General features: G+C 49.2%; 1 protein-coding gene across 6 annotated transcripts in view; it reads left to right on the top strand.

The window, feature by feature from the left end:
• Positions 1-5,459: 5,459 nt before the first annotated feature.
• Tmem94 (transmembrane protein 94) overlaps positions 5,460-25,481 on the top strand; it is a 40,795-nt gene continuing 20,773 nt past the window's right edge. For 3 of the 6 annotated variants that reach the window (XM_069993023.1, XM_069993022.1, XM_069993021.1), the window contains exon 1: positions 22,163-22,511. In XM_069993023.1, coding sequence (XP_069849124.1) covers positions 22,458-22,511 — 54 coding nt within the window. In that variant the 5' untranslated portion in view covers positions 22,163-22,457. Of the gene's footprint in view, positions 5,576-17,907; positions 18,042-22,162; positions 22,512-25,481 lie in introns of those variants that run through there. The other 3 variants (XM_069993025.1, XM_069993020.1, XM_069993024.1) reach the window with 2 other exon arrangements.

The raw sequence follows: 25,481 nt of genomic DNA, 5'->3' as shown, positions 1-25,481 counted from the left end.
GACACCACCACATTTGAAAACCAAGTGGCATTGCATTTTTCAAATGTGTCTCATAAATACTTCCCAGGGTGACACCGTGGAGAAAGCAGCAATTATGTTTACAGTAAGAGCGAGGTGAAGCCACTAGATGTTACTACAATAGCTGTCTTAACAGAGATGTAAAAAGGATCTTTTTATTAGCTGACTCATCAACTATAGTGTCACTGAAATCTAATGTTAAAGGCCTTCACCCCTTCCCCTCCTTTCCTTTCCATTCCCTTTCCTTCTCTTTGCCCTTTATACGACAATCTCCTCCCCCTCCCCTTCCCCTACTCCCCCCCATTCCTCCTCCCCCTCCTTCTTCTTTTTTGGTTGTGGGGCTTGAACTCTGGGTCTGGGGGGCTGTTGTTCAGCTCTTCAACTCAAGGCTAGTGTTCTACCACTTGAGCCACAGTGCCACTTCTGGTTTTCTGGTGGTTTATTGGAGATAAGAGTCTCACGGACTTTCCTGCCTGGGCTGGCTTTGAACCATGAGCCTCAGGTCTCAGCCTCCTGAGTAGCTAGGATTACAGGTGTGAGCCACCAGTGCTGGACTCCTTCTTTTAAGGAGAGATAAAAATTTATAAATGCAGGCTGGGAAGGTGGCTCAGTGGTAGAGTGCTTGTCTTGCATGCTTAAGGCCCTGGGTTCGATTCCTCAGCACCACATAAGCAAAAAGGAAAAAACAGGAAGTGGTGCTGTGGCTCAAGTGGTAGAGCGCTAGCCTTGAGCTGAAGAGCTGAGGGACAGCGCCTAGGCCCAGAGTTTCAAGGCCCCACGACTGGACCCCCCCCCAAAAAAATCTATGAATGCTTACATATTTAGGGAGAAAGAAAGCAAAGATGCTAGAGTTTGAATAACTGTGTGCCAATCTCTGTGTGGAATCATACATAAAAGAAACCTAAGATGGTATCCAAGAACAATTGCAAAGCAACTTGAAATTGGATTGTTAGTCTCTTGAGAAAAATGCCAAAGAGAGAATTACAGAAATTATAAGCAACCTTTAAAAAACCCCACATTTCCGCCTCCTGTCTTCTAAGGAAATTCTTTTTTATTTTATTTTATTTTGGGTCCGGTCATGGGGCCTGAACTCTGGGCCTGAGTGCTGTCCCTCAGCTCTTCAGCTCAAGGCTAGCGCTCTACCACTTGAGCCACAGAATAGAACCCAGGGCCTCAGGCATGCAAGGCAAGTGCTCTACCACTGAGCCACCTTCCCAGCTCCATGCTAAGGAAATTCTTTATCTGTTAGGTTCTCAAGTTGTTTTACAGCAGCAGAATAATCAGGGAAAGTCATTTCATCTAATTAGCCCAAAGCAGTTCTTAGTCTGCTTTAAAGCTTTTTCCCCCCCTCCTTCTTCAAACTTTCTTCAACTTTTCCCTGCTCCAGGCCACTTGGGTCTTTCTTCATTCTTCTTTTATGTTTTTTAATTTTTTTTTTTTGGGGTCCGGTTGTGGGGGCTGAACTCTGGGTCAGGGCGCTGTCCCTCAGCTCTTCAGCTCAAGGCTAGTGCTCTACCACTTGAGCCACAGCGCCATTTCTGGCTTTTTTTCCTGCTTATGTGGTGCTGAGGAATCGAACTCAGGGCCTCGAGCATGCAAGGCAAGCATTCTACCACTGAGCCACCTTCCCAGCCCTTCATTCTTCTTTTAAAACGCATCCTTTCTCATTTGCTGGTAACTGCCTTCTCTTCCCAGGTAAGTAAAGCCACTCACGGCTGGCTGCATTCAGTCCTTCCGCCTCCTATTTTGATACTGTGTAATGGACTGAGATCCTCCTGGTGTTACCCTCAGCTGGCAGGAGTGGGAGGCGATTCACACTCATGCATTATTGATATCACTTTCCTGTCAAAGACATCAATGATGTGGTAAGAAAGGTGATCCAGTTGTCCACAGAGCTTTCAAAGAAAATAGCAGAGACAAGGCTACCTAATCGTAAAGGATCTTTTTTTTTTTTTTTGGTCAGCCGTGGGGCTTGAACTCTGGGCCTGGGCGCTGTCCCTCAGCTCTTCAGCTCAAGGCGAGCGCTCTACCACTTGAGCTACAGTTTCACTTCCGGTTTTCTGGTGGTTTATTGGAGATAGGAGTCTCACGGTCTCTCCTGCCCGGGCTGGCTTTGAACCACAATCCTCAGCCTCCTGAGTAACTAGGATTACAGGCGTGAGCCACCAGTGCCCGGCTTCATAAAGGATCTTAAGGAGCCAACCAGAAAGCAAAGAAGCCAGAAAGGTATTTCTGCCATAGAGAATAGCACCTGCTAAGGTCTCCACAACTGAATCGCATGAATAGGCAGAAGGGGAGGGACTGAGAACTACCCTGAGGAAAGGAGGGTGTGGTTCTTCCTTGTAGGAATGCTAAGAGGAAGAGACCAGGTAAAACAGCTGAGAGATCGCCCCTGGTAGGCCTTGGTCCTCTTATCAAGGTCCTCTTGGGAAAGCTAGGGAAATTTTCAGAAAAAGGAAAGGTTGTACCTCTGTTTGAGGTCGTTAAACAGCCAGCAAGCAAGATACAGCAATAGGGACCTCAGAACCCCAGATAGGCTAGCCAGAGGCCTTTATTTTTTTCCTCTTTTTTTTTTTTTTCTGTCGGTTATGAGGCTTGAACTCAGGGCCTGGGCACTGTCCCTCAGCTCTTCAGCTCAAGGCTAGCACTCTACTACTTGAGCCACAGCGCCACTTCCGGCTTTTTTTGCGTATGTGGTGCTGAGGAATCGAACTCAGGGGCAAGTGCTCTACTACTGAGCCACCTTCCCAGCCCCCAAAGTCCATTTTTAAATGGATACTTCGGTGGGTTCTAACTCAAGCCATTTGATTTACTGCTTCTGCAAGGTTTCGTCTGACAGGGAATAATAGTCAAGAGTGAAAATATATTGCACAACCCCCGAAATTGGCAGGCATTCAGTCTAAGTTCACTGAGTGACATTCAGGAAGCCCGATGGAGCAGAGAAGTAAGCATGGTTAGAGGAGCCTAGGGTCAGTGTGGACAAGGGCACTATTCACACAGCTCTTACTGGATGAAGTAGAAAGACCCAAGACACAGGCAACTGACTAGTTCAGTGCAACTAAATATTGAACAGACACAAGGCACAAAGTATGATTCCAGGAAAGCCAGCTGTCCCGAGGAAATTTGAAATCTTCCACAAATAACCATGCTGTTTACTTTTTTTTTTTTTTGGTCGGCCGTGGGGCTTGAACTCTGGGTCTGGGTGCTGTCCCTCAGCTCTTCAGCTCAAGGAGAGTGCTCTACCACTTGAGCTACAGCGCCACTTCCGGTTTTCTGGTGGTTTATTGGAGATAGGAGTCTCAAGGTCTCTCCTGCCTGGGTTGGCTTTGAACCGCGATCCTCAGATCTCAGCCTCCTGAGTAGCTAGGATTACAGGCGTGAGCCACCAGCGCCCGGCTAACCATGCTGTTTACTTACTTTGTTGTTGTTGTTGTGGGCCTTGAACTCTGGGCCTGGGCGCTGTCCCTTAGCTCTTAAGCTCAAGGCTAGAGCTCTACCACTTGAGCCACAGTGCCACTTCCAGTTTTCGGGTGGTTAATTAGAACTAAGAATCTCACAGACTTTCCTGCCCAGGCTGGCTTTGAATCGTGATCCTCAGCTCTCAGCCTCCTAAGTAGCTAGGATTACAGGTAGGAGCCACCAGTGCCCAGGCCCAGCTACTTACATCTTTTATACTGTGGCAATAGAAACAGAAAAGAGAAGGCACAGCACTAAATAGACTCAATGAGTTAAAAGTGTGGGGGAGGTGTGAAAGAGAGATGGAGGGGTTGTGTTTAATCAGAGTATAATGTATATATGTTCAGAAGCATCCCCCTTTGTATACCTAATACATAGTAACTTTAAAAAGGTCAGGGAAGATGTTCTAAAGGGAGAGCTTAAGGTATACCTTTAGGGTGTGTACTTGAATGCTGACTTTATTAGTGGAAAGAACCTTAAAAGGACAGAGAAGATTTGGGCAAAGAAGCAGAGATGGGAAGTTCTCTGACATGTTTAAGAGACTGTAATACATCTATGTGGTTTGCCTGTGAAGAATCAGGCCTAAAAATGTATGTCTGAGTCAATTTATGAAGAGTATTGCAGATCAAGTGAAGGTTTAGATTTGTCTATTTGCAAAGATAGCCTGAATATTTGGGGTGTGCAACCATTAAACTGGCTTAGACATAGTTAAACCAACCAATAAAATGGCTTTTTTTTTCCTGGTTAGGTAGTAAAATACCATCTTGTTCAGCTATGAACAATTTTAATTACATGATTAAATTCATTAATAAGGGGAAGGGGCTTTTACTTCCCAGGACCAGCCATGACCCCTTTCCAGTTTTATAAACAGATTTGAGAAAAAAGAAGAAAAAAAGTCTTCCCGACTTAGATCTCTGGGAAAACAGAAGTAAATACTGACAGAGGCTTGCTTTGTTTTCCCAAAGGAGATCTCCCAGGAGATTTTGCTAATTATCTTAAAAACATTTTTTTCAACTTGTTTTTCCCTTTAGATTTCAGCCGAGCTAAGGGTGAAATTTGCAATATCATCTTAGATTCTCCAACTTTTGTTAGTCCTGAGGGAAATTTCCCTCCAAAACTGTTCTCTAGGCATTTGCTGCTTGCATGGAGAAGGAATTTAAAAGAAAGGAGAGAGTGGGCAAAGGACTTTTTTTTTCCTTCAGAACTTTAATTCAGAACCACAGATTGTCCCTTAGGCGTCCTTGCTCACAGTTGGCACTCTACCACTTGAGCCACACTTCCAGCTTGGCATTTTTGCTGGTTACTTGGAGACAGAGTTCGCAGCCTTTGTTTCCCTGAGCTGGCTTCGAACCACCAGTCTCAGATCTCAGCTCTGAGCCTCATAGGATTACAGGTATGCACCTGCCCAATAGAAGGCTTCTTCTTTTTTTTTTTTTTAAATTTTTTTTTTTGGTCCAGTTGTGGGGCCTGAACTCTGGGCCTGAGCACTGTCCCTCAGCTCTTCAGCTCAAGGCTAGTGCCCTACCACTTGAGCCACAGCGCCACTTCCGGCTTTTTTCTTTTTGCTTATGTGGTGCTGAGGAATCGAACCCAGGGCCTCAGGCATGCAAGGCAAGCGCTTTACCACTGAGCCAACTTCCCAGCCTAGAAGGCTTCTTTTAAGAATAGTGTGGGGAAAGAAGGAAGAAAGGGAACATTCGAGGGTAATTTTTTTTTTAAATGAAAACGAATCAGGGCGAAAGCTATGGCCAGATCCTCGCCTCTGACCTGGAACATAACAGACCAGAGCTGGCACTGTTAAGACCTTAATGGTATTAATATAGGATTCCGCCAGGCTATCAGAGGGGCGGTCGCGACTACAGCCCGGCACGCGCCCTAGCCAATAAGAAGCTGGGATTCTCCGCCCCTCGCGAATTCTGGCCAATCGGCGCCTGGAACTTTAGCGTGTGTGGGCCTGCGCCCTGTGGTCCGGGAAGCGAGGCAAGCCCCCTTTCGAGTTGCCAGTAATGGACATGGCTGCGGCCCCCGGAGGAGGAGACTCCAAGTGAGGAGGGGGCTGGGAGGGAAGGACGCGGGCGATCCAGACCGGCCCCGGGCCCCGGTAAGTACGCCAAGGCCCGTGGCCCGAAATTAGGGAGCAAGGGGGCGTGGGGCCCGGCCTTCCACGTCCTCTGGATTCTCTCCGGAGGCGCGGGGAGTCGGGGGTGTGTGTGCACCCAGAGCGTGGCTTCAGGGGGACCCCCTTCGTGGAGGGACTCGGGGGAGGGGACTGACTCCTTCCCCCCCCTCCCCCCGCCTTTGGCCGCTTCCTTCCTCCATGTCCCCAGCCCTCGGTGCTTTTGGTCCTTGGGGGCTGAGGGGGGGTGTCCCTCGTCCAACAAAGGATCCCTGCCTCAGTTGTTCCCCGGGCCGGGGGCCGCCAACGCCGCTGCCCCGCGAGCAGACTCGAGGACCTCCCCCCCCCCCCCACCCCGCCGGGAGACCGTTGTCTCCCGGGCGCGCGCCCCGCGGCCGGCGCTGCCAAGCCTGGGGTGCCCGAGGGGGCGGGACGATGGCGGGGGGCGGGCGACTCGGGGGCGGGCGGCTGTGCTGCCGGTGACGCGCACGCGCGCGCGCGCGCGCCCGGGAGGCCTTCGGCGCGGGTTCCTCCCGCGGCGCACCCCCCCCCGCCCCCCGTCCCCTGCCCCCTGCCCCGTCCCCGCACGTCACGACGTGAGCTCCTGCCCCGAGTGCCCGGTGCGCACAAAGCCTGGCCCCCCGGTCCACCGGCGCGCGACTAGGGGGTGCACGCGAGCCTACTCGTCCTTCACGTCCCTTCCCCGCTCGCCCACCCGCTCTGTGTTTGGAGACAGGATCTCTCGCTCCACCACAGACCCGGCAGGCCTCGAACCCAAGGTCCTCCAGCTCCAGCCTTCCAGGGGGATGCGCCACAGTTGACAATGGTGCCCCGCCTCACCCAGCCTCTGCCCTTTTTGAGGCTCTTGGCGGCAGGGGGAGGAGGACTGTTGTTTTCTTTTGGGTGGATTTTTTTTTTTTTTTTTTTTTTTTTTCATTGTGGGGGAATGACAGTGTCTCACCCTTGACCCAAGAAGTTCAACTTTAGTAACATAGATCATTGATTCCCTAGGTATTACTAGGTGGCCTGTAATTCTAGCTACTTGGGAGGCTGAGATCAGAGGATCATGGTTCAAAGTCAGCCCAGGCAGGAAAGTCTGTGAGACTCCTCAGCACATCACCCAGAAAAAGCTGGAAGTGGCCCTGTGGCCCAAGTGGTAGAATTTTTTAACCTTGAGCACAAAGAAGCTCAGAGACAGCACCCAGGCCCTGAGTTTCAAGCCCCATGACAGGGGGAAAGAAAAAGGTGAAGATGGGCTAAGTATCAATGCCTTATGCCTGTAATCTTAGTTACTTAGGAGGCTGAGATCTGAGGATTTTGGTTGGAAGTCAGCCTGGGCAGAAAAGCCCATGAGACACGGATTAACTACTCAAATTGCTGGAAGTGGAGTATTATGGCCCAAGTGGTAGAGTGCCAGCCTTGAGTAAAAAGCTCACGAACAGTGCCCAGGCTCTGAGTTCAAGCCCTAGTACTGCCCTCTTCCCCCTAAAAATAAAAAAATAAAAAAGGGAGATGGAAATGAGGAAGGCAATTTTTTTTTTAAATTACTTTATTGTTTTAGTGCAGGGTTACCTTTACATATGTCAGGTAATAAGTACATTTCCTTCCTTTTGCATAAGGGAGGGCTTAAAGTTTTCATTTTACGTATCTGGAGGTCTTGTGTTTGGGGAGGTTGAGGACTGGCTAGGATCCCCCAGAGTCAGAGTAGAATCCTAGAATCCAAACTCTTGAATTCTTTACCCCCTAAAGCCTGCTGTTTCCCAGGTGTGATCTGTGGAAGTCACTCTGGCAGGGTAGTTGTGACTTTACTAGAATACTGGATTACAGTGTATGTTGCCATTTTCTCTTTTCTTCCTTTCTTTTTGTTGTTGGCCATAGGGCTTGAACTTCAGGGCCTGGGTGCTGTCCCTGCGCTCTTTTTGCTCAAAGCTAGTGCTCTATCACTTTGAGCCTCAGCACCACTTCTGGTTTTCTGGTGGTTGGTTAATTGGAGATGAGAATCTGATGGACTTTCCTGCCTAGGCTGGCTTTGAACCTGGATCCTCAGATCTTTGCCTCCTAAGTAGCTAGAATTACAGGCGTGAGCCACTGGGGCTGCATTGGGTTCTTTATACATTTTGTATTTGTTAACTTTAAGTAGCCATTGGGCAGTTCCTACGTTGATTTCTTTTTTGTTTTTCTGTTTTTCTTTCTCCCTCTGTCTGTTCTTCCCCCTTTCTTCCTCCTCTATTTCTTCCCTCCCTCCCTCCTTCCCTCCCTCCCTCCTTCCCTCCCTCCCTCCTTCCTTCCTTCCTTCTTTCCTTCCTTCCTTTCTTCCTTTCCGTTCTCTCTCCCTTCCCTTCTCTCCTTCCCTTCCCTTCCTCCTTCTCTCCCTTCCTCCCTCTCTCTCTCTTTCTTTTTCTGTCGCTCTTTCTGTCATTTTTTCCCTTTCTTCCTTTTTTTTTTTTTTAATATCCTAAAGAGGATGTGGTGTGCACACCTGTAATCTCAGCACTTAGGAAGTTGACACAGTAGGATTTCAGGTTCAAGCCCAACCCAGATTACCTAGTGAGAACTTGTCTCAAAACAAAACCAACCAACCATGTGTTCCATGGAATAAAAAAAATTGGAAAGTCCCTGAAAATATTAGAACATTCCAGAATGTAAACTATCATTAATCATGGAACAGGAGATATCATGTTTGGATAAAATCAACAAATGCCCTGCAGTTTATTCCACCTTCCAACTTAGATCTAATTCTTTGCCAATAGTTCTCTTAGAGCTACTCCTGGAAAATGACTGGGTGATGTACTGAGCTGGGAGGTAAAGTACAAACTATTCATGATTACCAGCCCCCAAATAGCTGGAGAGTTAACTGTCCTTGAACTCCCACTCAGACACTCCCACTCCTTGTTTGTGGTGACTGGATTTCAGAAGATTAGACCTGGACAGTCAGGGCTGCTAGTGGTGAATAGAAGAAAACCGAAAGCAAGTCATATTTCTATTTTGAGAAGGTGCTAAGGAGTGCCAACTGGCATGGGCGAATCAACCTTTTGAAAATTTAATGCAAGCCGGGCGCCTGTGGCTCAAGCCTGTAATCCTAGCTACTTGGGAGGAGGATTGTGGTTCGAAACCAGGCTGGGCAGAAAAGTCCCTGTAAGGCTTGTTTCCATTTAACCATTCAAAAACGAGAAGTGGGGGCTGGGAAGGTGGCTCAGTGGTAGAGCGCTTGCCTTGCATGCATGAGGCCCTGGGTTCAATTCCTCAGCACCACATAAGCAAAAAGAAAAAAGCCGGAAGTGGCGCTGTGGCTCAAGTGGTAGAGCACTATCCTTGAGCTGAAGAGCTGAGGGACAGTGCCCAGGCCCAGAGTTCAGGCCCCACGACCGGACCAAAACAAAAAACAACGAGAAGTGGCACTGTGGCTCAAAGCGGAAGATCCCTAGCCTTGAGCAAAAGAGCTCAAGGACAGCACCCAGGCTTTGAGTTCAAACCCTGTGAATGACCAAAAAAAAAAGAAAGAAAGGATATCTAATGCCTGTACAACAAACAAGAAAAGAAAATCCAATCTGAAACTGGATGCTGGGCCTATAATCCTAGCTACTCCAGAGGAGATCTGAGAATCACAGTTCAAAGCCAGCCCAGGCAGGAAAGTTCATGAGACTCTTATCTCAAATTAATCACCAGAAAACTTAAAGTGGAACTATAGCCCAAAATGTTAAAGCCCTGGCTCTGAGCAGAAAATCTCAGGGCCAGCACCCAGGCCCTAAATTCAAGCCCCATGGCTGACAGAAAAAAACATAACAAACCAATCCTTTGGATCATTTCTTCCTCTACACTGAGCTCCAGAAACAATGAGAAGAGGGTAATAATACTGCCCATACCCAAGGCTTTATTTAACTCAACCTAGTCAGTCAAATATGAGCTCTTTTAACTGTTTTTCCTTTTCTTTTTTTGTAGGCTGTGGGGCTTGAACTCTGGGCCTAGGCACTGTCCCTTAGCTCTTTAGCTCAAGGCTAGTGCTCTTCCTCTTGAGCCACAGCACCACTTCCAGTTTTCTGGTGTTTTCATTGGAGTTAAGAGTCTCACAGTCTTTCCTGCTTGGGCTGGCTTTGAACCATGATCCTTAGATCTCAGCCTCCTGAGTAGCTAGGATGACAGGCATGAGTCACCAGTGCCCAGCTTTCACTTTTTATTTCTCTTAATTTTTGGCAGTACTGGGGTTTGAATTAATACTTGCTATCCAGGTCATCTACCACTTCAGCCACACCCCTAGCCCTTTATTATATTTTTTTTGGATGGCATCTTACCTTTTTGCCTGTGTTGGCCTAGAGTGTGATCCTCTTTCGTGGAGCTGGAACCACAGGTGTGTACCATCATGCTTGGTTTGTTGGTTGATATGGAGGTGGTGGGGAAGTATCTTCCTAACTTTTTGCCCAGGCAAACCATAATCTCCCAATACCCACCTCTGAAGTAGCTGGAGAGTATGAGCTCTTTCCATCACAGTGGGAGCTGGAAAGAGACAGAGCCTCTCTGGGTAGGGCTTGGCACTTACTAGTGAACCTTGGCCAGTGTTTTTGTCTTGTTGTGTCTGTGTTGTTTTCACCAAGGTATCTTTTGTGGCTGAAAAGATAGTCTCCTTTAAAAAATATTGCCTAAACCCTAGTTTCCTAACAGTCCTGTGTTTGTTTATAGCAGTACAGGTGAACTAGAGGTTAGGCCACTACTGAAACAGGAATGTTTTTCTTCTGAAAAGACCTGCCAGCTCCAATGTGTGGTTTGGTGATCAGCGGTTTGTATAATAATCAGCTTTGCCTGTGGCTGCTGAGACAGTGGGAAATAGTACAGTCACATGGACCAGCGAGTAGGGTCAGAGCCAGATTTCCACCCGACTGATGCCATATAAGAACAGGAAAACCTCATACTGATTGTTTTGAGTGTGTGTGTGTACATGTGTTTGTCTGTGTGCACGTGTGTGCGTGTGTGCACTGGTCTTAGGGTTTGAACTCAGGGCCTGGGTGATGTTTTTTGCTCAAAGCTAGTTCTCTACCACTTGAGCAAAGTGCTATTCCATCTTTTTTGGTAGGGAGATAAGAATCTCACAGGCCTGATGCTGGTGGCTCACACCTGTAATCCTAACTACTCACAAGGCTGAGATCTGAGAATCATAGTTCAAAGCCAGGCCAGGTAGAAAAGTCTGAGAGACTCCTGTCTCCAATTCGCCACCAGAAAATTGGAAATGGCAAGGTGGATCAACTGTTAGAGTGCTAGCCTTGAGCAAAAGAGCTCTGGGACAGTGCCCAGGCCCTGTGTTCAAGCCCTACGACTGACAAAAAAGAAAGGAAGAAAGGAGGAAAGAAATAAGGCAAGAACGAGAAAGAATCTTACAGACTTTCCTGATCCAGACCTCAGGCCTCAGTTGCTTTGAGTCTCACTAGCTCTAAAAGGTCAGAAGGGACAGTAGTTAAAGAAGGGGAACCTTGAGAAGCCAAACATTTTAGTGTAATTAAATGATCCCAGTTTTTATAATTTCAGTATATTTTTTTGTGCCCATACTAGGACCTCAAGTTCTCCTTTAGCTTTTTCCACTTAAGGCTGGTACTCTACCACTTGAACAACAGCTCCACTTCTGGCATTTTGCTGGTTAATTGTAGATAAGAGTATCATGGACTTTTCTGCCTAGTCTGGTTTTGAAAACCAATCTTTGGATCTCAGCCTCTTGAGTTTCTAGGATTCTAGGCATGAGCTACTGGCACCCAGCTGAGTATTCTTGAAAAAGACATTCATGATATCAAGTCTCCCTTTGCTGCAAGTTGGACAGAAAATTACTGAGAGTCATTAGGAAGATGTTACTTGAGCAAGAACTAAAGGTGGGTGACTCCAAGAGTACCAACTCACCTTTATCTGGCAAGAGATCAAAGAAAGGGAGAATATGTTTGTTAACCCTAACAGAACCTGTTGCAAAATCAGAACCCAAAGTTTGCTAATTGACTGTATATACATATATATATATATATATATATATATATATATATATATATATATATATATATATATATATATACAATAGAAACAAAAAACATATGTAATATTATATATATTCTCCCTCCCTCCTCCCAGTCCTGGGGCTTTGAATTCAGGGCCTGGGCACTATCCTTGAGTCACTGTGCTCTAGGCTAGTGCTCTACCACTTGAGCCACAGGGCACTTCAGTCTTTTTCTGAGTAGTTTATTGGAGATCAAAGTCTCGTGGACTTTGCTGCCCAGGCTGGCTGAGATCTCAGCCCCCTGAGTAGCTAGGATTACAGGTGTGAGCCACCAGCACCCAGCTATGTCCTTCCGTGTTTTTTTTTTTTTTTCGTCCTGGGGCTTGAACTCAGGGGCTGGGTACCAGGCTAGCGCTTTGTCACTTTGAGCCACAGATCTACTTTTGGTTTTTTTTTTCTTTCTCTTTTCCCTTCCTTCCTTCCTTCCTTTCTTCTTTCCCTCCTTCCTTCCTTCCTTCCTTCCTTCCTTCCTTCCTTCCTTCCTTCCTTCCTTCCTTCCTTCCTTCCTTCCTCTTTCTTTCTGTTGTGGGGCTTGAACTCTGGGCTTGGGTGCTGTCCCTGAGCTTTTCAGCTCAAAGCAAGCGCTCTACCACTTGTGCCACAGTACCACTTCTGGTTTTCTGGTGGTTAATTGGAATAAGAGGATAAGATCTCATGGACATTCCTGCCCGATGGCTTTGAACCATGATCCTCAGATCTCAGCCTCCTGGGTGGCTAGTATTATGGGTGTGAGACACCTGTGCCCAGCTACTTCTAGTTTTCTGGTGGTTTATTGGAGATAAGAGTCTCAGGGACTTTCCTGCCTGGGCTAGCTTTGTACTGCCATCCTCATAGCTCAGCCTCCTGAGTAGCTAGGATTATAGGTGTGAGCCACCAACGCCCAGCTATGTTCTTCCTTTTTAAGACAAAATTGTATTACATTGTAGGAATATACTGTTATTTATCAGTAAGTGGATATTTGGGATTCTTCTACTTTTCAGCTATTGTGAATGAATAACACCATTATAGACATATACAGAGAGAGGGAGAGGGAGAGAGAAAGAGTGAGAGATTGCTGATTTTTTTAAAAGATATATTCGATACATTCATATGGTTAGAAAAGCAATGGGCAAAAATCAAAGTACAGGGCTAGGAAAGTGGCTCAGTGGTAGAGTGCTTGCCTTGCATGCATGAGGCCCTGGGGTCGATTCCTCAGTACCACATAAGCAGAAAAAAACCAGGACTGTGGCTCAAGTGGTAGAGCACTAGCCTTGAGCTGAAGAGCTGAGGGACAGTGCCCAGGCCCAGAGTTCAGGCCCCATGACCAAAAAAAAAAAAAAAAAAAAAAAAAAAAAAATCAAAGATTCAAGCTGGGCACCTAATCCTAGCTATTCAGGAGTCTGAGATCTGAGGATCCTGGTTCAAAGCCAGCCCAGGCAGGACTTCATGAGACTCTTATCTCTAATTAACCACCAAAAAAGCTGAAAGTGGAGCTGTGGCTCAAAGTGGTAGAGTGCTAACCTTGAGCAAGAAAGCTCAGAGACAGTGCCCAGGCTCTGAGTTCAGGCTCTAGGACTAGCACACACTCAGAAAAAAGACATTCAAGTCTACTCATAGCAAAAGGAATCTTCCAGCCAGGTGCTGGTGGCTCACACCTGGTGTCCTATCTACTCAAGTGGTTAAGATCTGAGGATTGAAGTTTGAAGCCAGCCTGAGCAGAAGAGTCCCCATGAGACTCTCATCTCCAATTAACCACTCAAAAACCAGAAGTGAAGCTGGGACTAAAAGTAGTAGAGTGCTAGTCTTGAGCAAAAGAGCTCAGGGACAATGCTCAGACCCTGAGTTCAAGCCCCATGACTGGTGCCTGGCAGAGACGTAACTCTCTCTTGCTGGGACAAGGCACCTTTGTTAATGCAGCCTACATGTTCACGAACTTTGAGTGGTTATGCTCCCGTATTGAAATTGGGCCATTGATGTTTTAAGCTGCTTGGTCTTAGGGCTTAATACTTTTCTTAGTTAAATTGGGTCTATTGGAGTGGGCTCCTCATATTGTCCTGTGGAGATTTCCTGGGATTGTGACTTTGATCTTTCCAGGTTTCTGCTACCCAAGAATTTGATTAGCATACCATCTGTTTCCTCACCCATGTCATTGATAAAAATATTGACTAGAATGCCATCCAGGAAAGAATCCCGTGGCTTTCTATTAAAAATCTCCCTCTAGCTTAGCATTGATTATTATTAGTTCCCTTTGAAGCATAGCTACTCAACTGAATATGGATCCACTAAGTGTGTTTTGCTGTTGGACAAGGCTGAATTCAAGCCTAGTTAATGCAGATTGTGTTAGAAAGGGTTAAAAAGACAGCCAACCCCTTGTCCCCCTCAGCTGGAGCCTGGAGGCCCTATTTGACTCTGTGTGTGTGTGTGTGTGTGTGTGTGTGTGTGTATGTATACATGTATTCATGCGCGTGCACATGTGTGCACATACGCTCAAGGCTAGCACTCTACTTAAGTATAGCTCCAGCTATACTTGAGCTATATAGCTCCAGTTCCAGCGTTTGGGTATTTAATTGGAGATCAGAGTCTCACAGACTTTTCTGACCAGGCTGGCTCTGAACCATGATCCTCGGATCTCAGCCTCCTGAGTTGTTAGGATTATGGGCTTGAGCCACTGGCACCTGGCTCTTTTGACCTTAGTTCTGAGCATCCACCTTTCCTATTTTCCATGGCAAATGAGGCTATGGTGATTTTCTTCTTACTCTTCTGCCTGACATTTCTTTCCCTTCTCCCTCAAGTCTATTTTCTACCCTCCTAAAGTACTAGGACCTCCTCCGAAACCTTGAGTGATTCCTTTTATGTGTGGCCATATAAAGCCTGGGAAATTATGTGGTATGTATGTACGTGGTGGAATGAACAGGAGCTGCCCGTGGCCTGTCTGCATGTATTGATCATTTTCTGTGACCTATAATAATGTTATAAATATCCAAATGGCCCTTGGCAGTAAAAAGTTTCCCCTCCCCTGTGAAAACCTTTTTTGGTCTGGCCTTCAGGCCTCCATGTTGGCCCTGATTCCTGCCCCATGTGGTCTGGCATCTCTTAGCTCTAGCCTTACTCAAGATTTCTGCTTGCATCAAACAGAGCTGATGACCTTTCTTTCTTCCTTGGTGCCTTTTACATAATTCTTACAGTGCCTCTGTGAATTCAGGTAGTGTAATTTCCTTTCTAAGAGTAAAGATGTAGAGGCTCAAAGGGACATATCATTTGCCAAGATCATTTGGTGTTTGATACATGTTGAAGCCAAGATTGGAAGCCAGGGATATTTGGCTTTGAAGCCTGTGCGTTTCTTACAGGGGACCATGGGCAGAACTAGCCCTTTAAGGATTCTGCACCCCATTTCAGGTCAGACCTTTCAGAACAGCTCTCTCCCAGAATCCCATGTGTGGGACGATGGGAAAACAGAAACTCTTAGGAAAAAAAATGTCATGTTGCTGGCTGCCCCCTGCACTGTTGTGGTTCTAGCTGGCCGTAGAGTTATTTCACTCTTGCGTTGGTGGATAAAGTATAACAGGCACAATCCCCCTGGGACACCTGGTGTCTTGCCCTGTGCAACACCTCCGCTAGCCCCTGCTGGGAAGGGGTGTCATGGGGACCTCAGCCATAGCTGTAAACAGCCAGATTCGGAGAGAGGCCTTGGGGAAGAGGAAGTTGGCCTCTTAGGATCCCATTTCAGTTGGCTGCCAAAGACTGAATGTCACAGCTCTGCAAGGTCATGTTCAGCGTCACTGTCTGTCTCTGACCTGTGAGGCTGGCTCAGCTTCGGAGGTCCTGGCTGACAGGCAGTAGTAGGGGGAGACTTGGCAGTGCCGCTGGCCAATGACATCAGCGCTGTGCTTGCTTGGAGGAGCTGGGTGGGGAGATTTTGGAACGATGTTGGTGACTGCAGACCTGAGCCCCCTGGCTGGCCTCTGGACACAGCTTCTCTTAGTATTTCTCAACAGCCCTTTTATGGGTCAGTTCTCCTGGGTTTCTGACGGGCTTTTCCTAACGAGGCTTTCTATGGTCCTAGAAAGAACTGCCCTCGTCAGCAGGTTAATGCTTTTCACAAAGAGAAGTCACCTGGCACCAGACCAGAATGACTCAGTGTCATTCTTTACCCTCACATGCCCCGATCTGAGACGGTGAAAGCTGTGCTGGCTAGAAGGGTGAGGGTCCAGACTTGTGTGGGGGAAGATGGAGGCAGGTGGCATGCCTCACGTGTACAAAGCCAGGTGCTCTACCACTAATCTGTACTCCAGCCTCTGGGCTAATCTTTGTTTTCTGGATAATTGGCTGACCTTGATCAGACTGATTGTCAGATTGGCCTGCTCTTCCTTGCAGACCTCTGCCCAGGGGCCTGTTGAGCCCTGCTGTCCTCTGCATGAGAGGCTTAGTGGCCCTGGGCATGTGTGTGCTGGTGAGCATGGCACACATTTCCCAGCATGTAGGAATACATGGTTATTGATGTCACAGTACTGTGAGCTTATGATACCTCTCTGCCATCCTATCCTCTCTCCTGCTTGCTTGCTGTTCCCTGATTGTTCCAGTTGTATTTAGGGTCTAGATGACCTTATTGCTAACTTTAACCCTAATTTTTTTTGGGGGGGGGGGGGTCCGGTCCTAGGGCCTGAACTCTGGGCCTGGGCGCTGTCCCTCAGCTCTTCAGCTCAAGGTTAGCGCTCTACCACTTGAGCCACAGCGCCACTTCCGGCTTTTTTCTTTTTTCTTATGTGGTGCTGAGGAATCGAACCCAGGGCCTCAGGCATGCAAGGCAAGCACTCTACCACTGAGCCACCTTCCCAGCCCCCTAATTTTTTTTTTTTTTAATTTGTGTTAGGGCTTCAACTCAGGACCTGGGTGCTGTCCCTGAGTTTTTTTTTTTTTTGGGTCCGGTTGTGGGGCCTGAACTCTGGGCCTGGGCGCTGTCCCTCAGCTCTTCAGTTCAAGGCTAGTGCTCTACCACTTGAACCACAGCGCCACTTCTGGCTTTTTTACTTTTTTCTTTTGTGGTGCTGAGGAATTGAACCCAGGGCCTCATGCATGCAAGGCAAGCGCTCTACCACTGAGCCACCTTCCCAGTCCCCTTTTTTTTTTTTGCCAGTCCTGGGGCTTGAACTCTGGTTCTGGGCACTGTTCTTGAGTTTCTTTTGCTCAAAGCTAGCACTCTACCACTTGAGCCATAGCGCCACTTCTTGCTTTCTCTGTATATGTAGTATTGAGGAATCGAACCCAGGGCTTCATGCATGCTAGGCAAGCACTACCATTAAGCCATTTCCCCCAACCCTTTTGTTGTTGGTGGTGGTGGTGATAAACTCAGGGCTTGAACTCAGGGCCTGGGTGTTGTCCGTGTGCTTTTCTGCTCATGGCTAAGCACTCTACCACTTTGAGCCACAGTGCCACTTCTGGTTTTCTGGTGGTTAATTGGAGATAAGAGTTTCACGGACTTTCCTGCCTGGGCTGACTTTGAACTGGGATTCTCAGATCTCAGCCTCCTGATTACAGGCGTGAGTCACAGGTGCCGGCTTTTTTTTTTTTTTTGGATAGTTAATTAGAGATAAGAGTCTCATGGACTTCTTTGCCTAGATTGGATTCAAACTGCAACCATCAGATCTCAGCCTCCTAAGTAGCTAAGATCATAGGCATAAGCTACCAGTGCTTGACTTAACCCTAATATTTATATTTCTGTGCAAATATTGAGGCTTGAACTTAGCACCTGGACGATGTCCTGGAGCTTTTTTATTCAAGACTAGGGCTCTACCATTTTAGCCACAGCTCCACTTCTGGCTTTTTGGTGACTAACTGGAGATAAGAGTCTCGTGGACTTTTCCTGCCCTGGCTGGCTTTGAATCATGATCCTCGGATCTTAAGCTTCCTGAGTAGCTAGGATTCTAGGCCTCAGCTACTGGTGCCGATATTTAACCTTCAATTAAAAAAAAATGCTGATAAACCAAGGCTTTTCCTGTGTGCTGGAAGTCAGTGATTAACAGAGTACACATGGAGCTGAACACAGTGTGCCACTGAAGAAGATTGAAAGAGAACGCTCGCTCCTCCGGTTTCCTGTGGAGACCTCTCCCTCCTGTCCTCCTGGAGTGGACCTTGTGGGAAGCTGCCTGCTTGGGGAAGTGCTGCTGGGGACAGGCCAGGGGTGCTGATGGCTCATGGAACCAGTTCTCTACCCGATCCCACCCTATGGCTTAGAGAAGACTGTCTATTACACAACAGTTCCCCAGGCCCATAGCCTGACTTACATGATTTCTTCCCTCTTCTTTTTTCCCCCCAGATGCTGAGACTGAGATAGACTCATTCACTGCAGTTTGTTCATGTTGGCGAGTGCCCTTCCTTCCGGGGGTGACTGCATTCATCTGGGCATGCCTGCAGTACCTTGGCCCCATGGACCTGAAGGAGAAGCATCTGGTGGGCCCTGCTCTCTTGTCATATGGCTTGTCTTGTAGAATGTTGTCTCTGTACAACCCCTTCTTCCCCCTCGTCATCTGGGGGCTATGTATGGAAAGGGAGAGAGAAAGTGTGGTTCTGAATTTGGGAACTGTGACCCCGATCCCTTCTAAGAGAATAGCACTGCTTGGCTGAGAAGGATGTGGGGTACAGGGCAGATGAGTTAACACAACTGCACAATGGCAGGTGGTTTTTTTGTTGTTTGTTTTTCTTTTAAATTCGGGTTGGTCCCAGGCCAGTCTTCCTCTTCTTGCCCAGGGCTGTATAATTTAGTTTGTTTGCTCTTTGCTAGGGCTGTGCCCCAACCTGCCTGGCCTGAGCTGAGGATTGTGAGGAACCCCTGTCTGTGGTTAGGGAGCGCCTTCCCCTCAGACGCCACACACAGCTGCTTAACCATCTGGGGTGAACCGCCAGGTGGCCCAGGCTGTTGGTGATTGGCCCCGCCTCCAGGCACACTGCCTTTGAAGGGAGGCCGATTTGTCAATATTCCTCGCCCATCCAAATACGGTTCCCGAGGAATCCTTGTGTATCCTCCTTGCTGCTGCACACCCTCCTTATAGATCTTGGTTCCTGCACACCGGCCTTCCCCCAACGGGTCAGGGGGCTTCACACACCCCATTAAAACCTGCAGTGTGAACGAGGCCTCCATTCCACACTGCTTCCCCCCATCAGCCCAGTGTCACTCCCTACCTTGACTTTCCCTCTAGTGATTTCTGAACAGTTGAGACTTGGGGCATACATACCATATTGAGGCAAATCCCAACCAAATCCTTATCTGCACTGCCTAATTTAAGCATGATCTTCTGCAGCTAAGTCCTCTTTCCCCTTCAGAGGTCCCTGCTGTGAGATTCATGGTGGCCCCACCATCATGCTGGCCATACTCTGTTGAAGTGCGATGTATTGTCTGTTTTCAGTATGTGAGCTGCCAGGGCTGAGTCTGGCATATAGCAAAGGCTTTGTAATATCTGTTGACTTGAACCTCTGCTCAATGATCTTGCCAAACAGAGCTCAGGGAAATCTGGAGAGGGAGGGATGGATCTACTTCCTGGGCTTCTGGTAGAGGCCGGCTGACTTGAACTCACAGCAGGTCTGTTCACGCTTCCTTTCACAGCCACCTCTGGCTGTTCTGTAGGAGCTTACCCTAGTAGTGACTGATAGTAAGAGAAAGCAGGCCTGGTGCCAGTGGCTCAGGCCTGTAATCCTAGCTACTCAGGAGGCTGAGTAAGCCAGCCTGGAAAACCGGAAGTGGCGCTATGGCTCAAAGTGATAGGCACTAGCCTTGAGCTGAAGAGCCCAGGGACAGCACTCAAGCCCAGAGGCCAAGCCCCATGACCAATGACAGAGGGGTGGTGGTGGCAACATTTGCCTCTTTCCTGGTCTGGGTGTCAGGGTGCTGTCCACAGATGTTAAGTCCTATTCAGTCGCAGGGAGGCACCTCTGAGGCTCTGATCTGTGTAATGCAGTGGCCTACTTGAGTGCCTCCCCCAACAGAGAGCAGTATTGTCCTCTGGTTCCAGCCTGTTGCTGAAACACCAGGGCCTAGTGTATTAGGGAAACCAGCTTCTGTGGTGGGAGGGGCTGGCGTTATGCTTTAGAGCCACTGCTGGGTAGCTGTCAGGGCCATTTTTTGCTGGAGGACTTCCCTGTTCTCTTTTTCTTTCTGGATAGAAGAGTCTTGAACTAGAAAGCCTCAGCAGCATCAGCAGCAGACATACTTACGGAGTAGTGACTTTGGGTTGGCAGCGTGCTGGGTGCTGAGGAGGTGGCCTCTGGCTGGTAGAGAGGACAGTAGGTGAGGATCAACACCAACAATTCAGTAACAGGACTTCATGGGGTTTCTACCTCAACAAGGACTTTCCAGATGCACAGTGGGTCTCTAAAGGTGAGCCTGTAGCCAGGACACTGAGAAAGTATGTTAGAGCCAGGTACTGGTGGCTCACGCCTGTCATTGTAGCTACTCAGGCAGCTGAGATCTGAGGATTATAGTTCAAAGCCAGCTGGAGCAGGAAAGTCTGTGAGACACTTATCTGATTAAACACCAACGAGCTGGAAATGGAGCTGTGGCTCAGGTGGTAGAGTGCTTCCTTTGAGCAGAAAAAGCTAAGAGACAGTGCTCAGGCTCTGAGTTCAAGCCCTAGTACCTGCACAAAAAGAAAAAAAAACACAACAGAAGAAAGTATCTTAGAAAAGTGGAATTGGAGCTAGGCGCAGTGGCTCATGCCTGTAATCCTAGCTACTGAGGAGGCTGAGATCTGAGGATCATGGTTCAAAACCAGCCTGGGCAAGAACATCAGACTCTTACCTTCAAACAAACCACCAGAAAACTGGAAGTGGCGCTGTGGCTCAGGGACAGTGCCCAGGCCCAGAGTTCAAGCCCCAGGACCAACCAAAAAAAAAAAAAAAAAAAAAAAAAAAGTGGGACTGAGCTGGTGCAGTAGCAGTTGGTGATCAGATGGCCTTTGGGTCCCAGGCTTAGCCAGCATTGGTTTGGTTGTTACTGGATGACTTTTGGCACCCCTCCCCCTCCTCTTTTAGACCTGCCAGTTCTGAGCCTGTCTTGAAGCCCCATCCATAGCAGTGACAGCCCAGGTTCTACTTCTGAGGTGCAGGGCCCCACTTTCCTGTCACTGAAGTGGGTGATGGGAGGACGGCAGAGGGGGGAGAGGACTGTCCTGATGCCCATTCCTCCTCCTCAGAGTACCAGCTGACCTGTGGTTCCTCTATGGGTAGGGGACTGGCAGACTGGCATCTTTCTCTTTAGCTACAACTGACAGTTTCCCAGTGACCTGTGTGGAAGCTGACCCTGTCCACCTCCCTTTCCTGTTTCCCAGGGAGACTTCCTGTCCTTAACCTCTGGACTGCCCAGCCCCTCCTCTCTGTCCCCATTCAGCTCTGTGTTTGGCAAGGGGCTCCACAGGGAGCTCCACAAGCTCGCTAGGGGGAGGGGAACGCCTGGCTTGTGCTTGTGGGGTTTGCTCTTCCCCTCTCTGCAGCTCATGATGGTGTCGTCTAGGAGACAGAGGGCCCTGGAGGAATGCACTCAGCCTCCAGCCTGCCCTCCACTGGGGGACCTGGTAGGCTGTCTGGACTCCCTGGGGTGGAGCAACCCCATCCTAAGGACAGCCTGGCCTGTGCAGAGAAATGTCCCACCCCCCCTGCGGTGCCTCAGTCCCTCCTTCATCCAGAGGGCCTGTGCTGAGAGTCCGATGGGGGGCTGAGAGCCATGCTTTTGGAACCTCCCACCCCCAATCCACCAGGCCCTGCTTGATGCCCCAGGGAACTGGCCTCTTTCTGCCTGGGAGAAACAGCCTGGATGTACCCAGGCAGCCCCTGATCCCAGCAGCCATGGGGTGGGTATGTATACATGGAGTTTTTCCCCCCATGGCTTAGCTGCTGGTGGGGTATCCCTGCCACCTGGGGGAGGGTGCTGGATACCTCCTTCCAGCTGGCTCTGCCTTCTGCTCTCTGCTGGGTTCTTCCTTCCACAAGCTTCCTGGCCCTTTGCTCTTCCCTCCTGGAAGTTCCTGCTGGAACCTTCCCAATGGCCAGCCTTCTTCCCCTCCACACAGGATGTACTGCTATTAATAAGGCACTGCTTCCCTTCGCCCTCCCCGTGCCCCGCCATGCTCTGAGTGACTGGGGAGTTTTAGGGGTGATGGGTATACCCAAGGTGGGATTTCCAGCCTCATCTGGTAACCTGGAGCTAGTGGACAGGTAGTCTAGGAAGAGAGCCCGTATTTGTGTCCCTAAGTCCTTCTGTATACCAGCAATAGCTCTCATAGACCCAGGTTCTTGGCGGCTACTCCTCCTGTCTGTCTATCTGTTCTTCTGTCCATCTGTCCATACTCTGCATATCCTCTGTACACCCTGCAGTGGCCTCCTCTAGAGAGGAGGCAAGCTCCGGGCATCTGACAGAGCATCAGACAAATTTTCTCCTCAATGCTTCTTTTTTTTCCCCCCTCCCTTCCTTCTTCCATCTCTCCCTCCTTCCCTCCCTCCCTCCCTCCCTCCCTCCCTCCTTCCCTCCCTCCCTCCCTCCCTCCAGGGCTGCTGTTGCAGCCTGCTGCCACCTCCTCCTCCCTCCCTGAATCTGCAGCGTGACTGGAAATAGGCTGAATTAATCAGCAGATTGAAGGTCTGCTCGGCTGTGCCTGGTTCTCTGCAGCATTGGGCTCATTGCTCACACACACACACACACACACACACACGCACACACGCACGCATGCACGCACGCTCCAGCTTGCTCCCCTCTTCTCTCACGCTCTTCTTGCCCTCCCTCACCCACTCTGCTGGCTTCCTGCTTTGCCCCTCCCTCTCTCTTCGAGGGCTGTGTTGGAAGTTGCTGTAGCTGACTGCTGGTCCCTCGGGCTCTGCCCCATGCTCTTCAAGCAGGCAGAACTATGGATGCCCCAGCAGGGCAAACCCAGCACAGTGAGTATTCCAGCCTTCCAAGGCTTCCGTGGCTCTTTGAATGATGTCTCCTTCCTGCTTAGTGAGGGTGTTTCGGGGGAGGTGGGTTAGTGCTTGCCAAAGGAGTTCTAAAGATGATGCAGGCTGGAAAGCAGACTAGAATGAGTGTGGGGATCCAGCACTTTGAAAGGAAATTGAGACTGAATCAGAAAGTCAGCAGTATTTTGGAACTGTTAGCAAGCTGCCTCATTCCAACCATAGGAGGCCTGGAGCTGAAGCCTTCCAGAGGGACATTCTCCCAAGGGGTACTAGGTCCCAGGGCTCTATGTACAGGTGACAGAAGCTTAAGGCCTGAATGCCATCCCTTCTTAGAGCCAGAGAAGGGACCTTGGATTTCACGGATCCACATGGTAACAGCAGGAGCTCTGGGGCTGGCATGCTTTCCTCCCAGGTCTTGGTGGCTGGAGGAGCTGGGGAAGAAGAGAGGTGAGAAAGGGCTGAGGTCAGTGTGAACCTGGAAGGAGGAGGAAGAAAAGGATGTGGCTCTGCTCTGCCTTTGATTTCTCCGGCTGCAGACAAGTCCGGCTGTGTCAAACTCAGAAACACGAGAGCGGCTGAATCTCAGCTTCGATGACTTGAGAATTGTACGGAGCTGAGCTTTGAGTCCCTCTCCTTCTGCCTGCACTGACTAAGAAGGCCATGATGGAGGAATCTAGAGGAGGGGCCGCAACCAATCACAAACTGGTTCTGCTTGAAATGGGTCAGAGTCTAAATTAAAAACCTACCTGAGCCTAGGAGCCTCAATTCTTTTGCTCTTGAAATAGGTAGAATAGGAAGAAAAAAACAGTCAATATGGCTCAGAGAACCTCAGAGGAGTTCTGCAAGGCCTTGGGCCAGGGGCCGAGGGTTTCTGGCTCTGTGACACCCCAGAAACTTGGCCAAGATGGGTGGCAGGGAGCTCAGGTATGTTAGCTCTCAGCTTGACATCTTGACAGCGGGTCCTGCTCAGTGGGCGATTTCTGTGGTTGGGGTTTGTCACACATGGTATATTTACCCGCATGTTGTCCCTCCAAATCCCTGTGTCCTGCCAGCGCCCCCTGAAGTGACAAAACAGAGAGAAAAAGGACTTCCTTCCCTCCTCAGGCAGTTCTCAGCCTTGCTTCAGGTAGTGGCTTGGGATGGGACTGGTTCTGTGTGAGACGCTCCAGCCTCCTCCTCTCCCGGCTCCTCTGGGTGGAGCCCTCATTCCATTGGGGAAGCAGGAGGAGTCTTTTGCTACCTTTGAGCACATAAGGCCACATCAGATTTTTTTTGTTTTTTTGTCAATTGTGGGTCTTGAACTCTGGGCCTGGGCGCTGTCCCTGAGCTCTTCAGCTCAAGGCTAGCACTCTACCACGTGAGCCACCGCCCCACTTCCAGTTTTCTGGTAGTTCATTGGAGATAAGAGTCTCACAGACTTTCCTACCTGGGCTGGCTTTGAACTGTGATCCAGATCCTGAGTAGCTAGGATTACAGGTATGAGTCACCAGCGCCTGGTTCAGATTTTGTTTTCTCTCTCTCATCATTCTTGGCCTTAGTAGGCAAGAAAAGCAAACCTCACATGGTATTAACTTAAGTTCTTATTTATTTCTCAGAGAATAGGAGCTCAGATCAGGTTCCATGGATGCCCAGAGATGGGCGCCGTGCTTAGTTCTCTGCCGAGAAGGGCTGTCAGTGCCTGCTTCCAGCTGGCTGGCCTGGAATCTCTCTTAGTCCCCCCCACTGAACTCCTTAGTTCTGCCTCTTTGGTCAGACTGGCAAACTGAGGCACAATGAGGGAAAGCAGACTCAGGCCATCCTGCCACAGCGGGTGAACTGAACAAGCTTGGCAGTTGGAGCCACTTGGTTGAACCCTTATGGCAAGCAGGCTGGCCCAGAAGACCCAGTCCTCACCACAGGACCCGTCTGTGTGGGCAGGCGCTTCCTTCAGCAGCATGTAATTACAGAATGGCTTATTTTGCCTCCTCTGTGCTGTCTTTAATCCCCTGTCTGGAGTTGGTGCCCCTGGCCAGACAGGACATGTGGGGCAGACAGAGGCAGACGGCTCTGCAGGTGTCCTGTCCTGGTACATCTACTACCCTCTGGCCCATGCCCCCTCCACCTGGAGAGGAACAGAGTACCTGGAGCTGGTGGAGAGGGAGTAACTCCGCAGGCAAGAGGGTCCTGGACATAGGGTTTCCTGGAAGGGGGCAGCCAAAGTCAGGATTTCCACTGGTTCACACCTGTCATCCTAGCTACTCAGGAGGCTGAGATTGATAGATCTTGATTCAAAGCCAGCCCGGGCAGGAAAGTCTGTGAGACTCTTTTTTTTTTTTTTTTTTTGGTCCGGTTGTGGGGCCTGAACGCTGGGCCTGGGCGCTGTCCCTCAGCCCTTCAGCTCAAGGCTAGCGCCCTACCACTTGAGCCACAGTGCCACTTGCGGCTTTTTTCTTTTTGCTTATGTGGTGCTGAGGAATCGAACCCAGGGCCTCAAGCATGCAAGGCAAGCGCTCTACCACTGAGCCAACTTCCCAGCCCCGAGTCTGTGAGACTCTTATCTCCAATTAACCACCAGAAAACCAGAAGTGGCACCGTGGCTCCAAGTGGTAGAGCACTAGCCTTGAGCGAAAGAAGCTCAGGGACAGCACCCAGGCCCTGAGTTCAAGTCCCTGCCTCACAACTGACACATACAAAGATGTCACTGTATGACTCAGGAAGGTTGATGACTAGCTAGAGCAGGGTCATATTCCTGGCTTTGACGGAACCCTCACAGCTTTTTTCTGCCTCCTGGGAACTTTTTCTTCTTGGACATACATACTATCCATGCTCCAGGCCACGTGGTTTTCTAGATGACCCAGTGGTGATCTGTTATTTGCCTAGCCCTTCCTTCCTTTCTCCCTCCCAATCTCTATCTCAGGTACAGCCTTCACCTCTGCCAGCCAGCCCTTCCTGCTTCCGGTATGTTTTGTGATT

This window comes from Dipodomys merriami, unplaced genomic scaffold (genome assembly GCF_024711535.1).
Source record: "Dipodomys merriami isolate MVZ:Mamm:240054 unplaced genomic scaffold, mDipMer1.0.p SCAF_42, whole genome shotgun sequence".
NCBI classification, from domain to species: domain Eukaryota; kingdom Metazoa; phylum Chordata; class Mammalia; order Rodentia; family Heteromyidae; genus Dipodomys; species Dipodomys merriami.
This window is presented reverse-complemented; position numbering and strand designations above follow the sequence as displayed.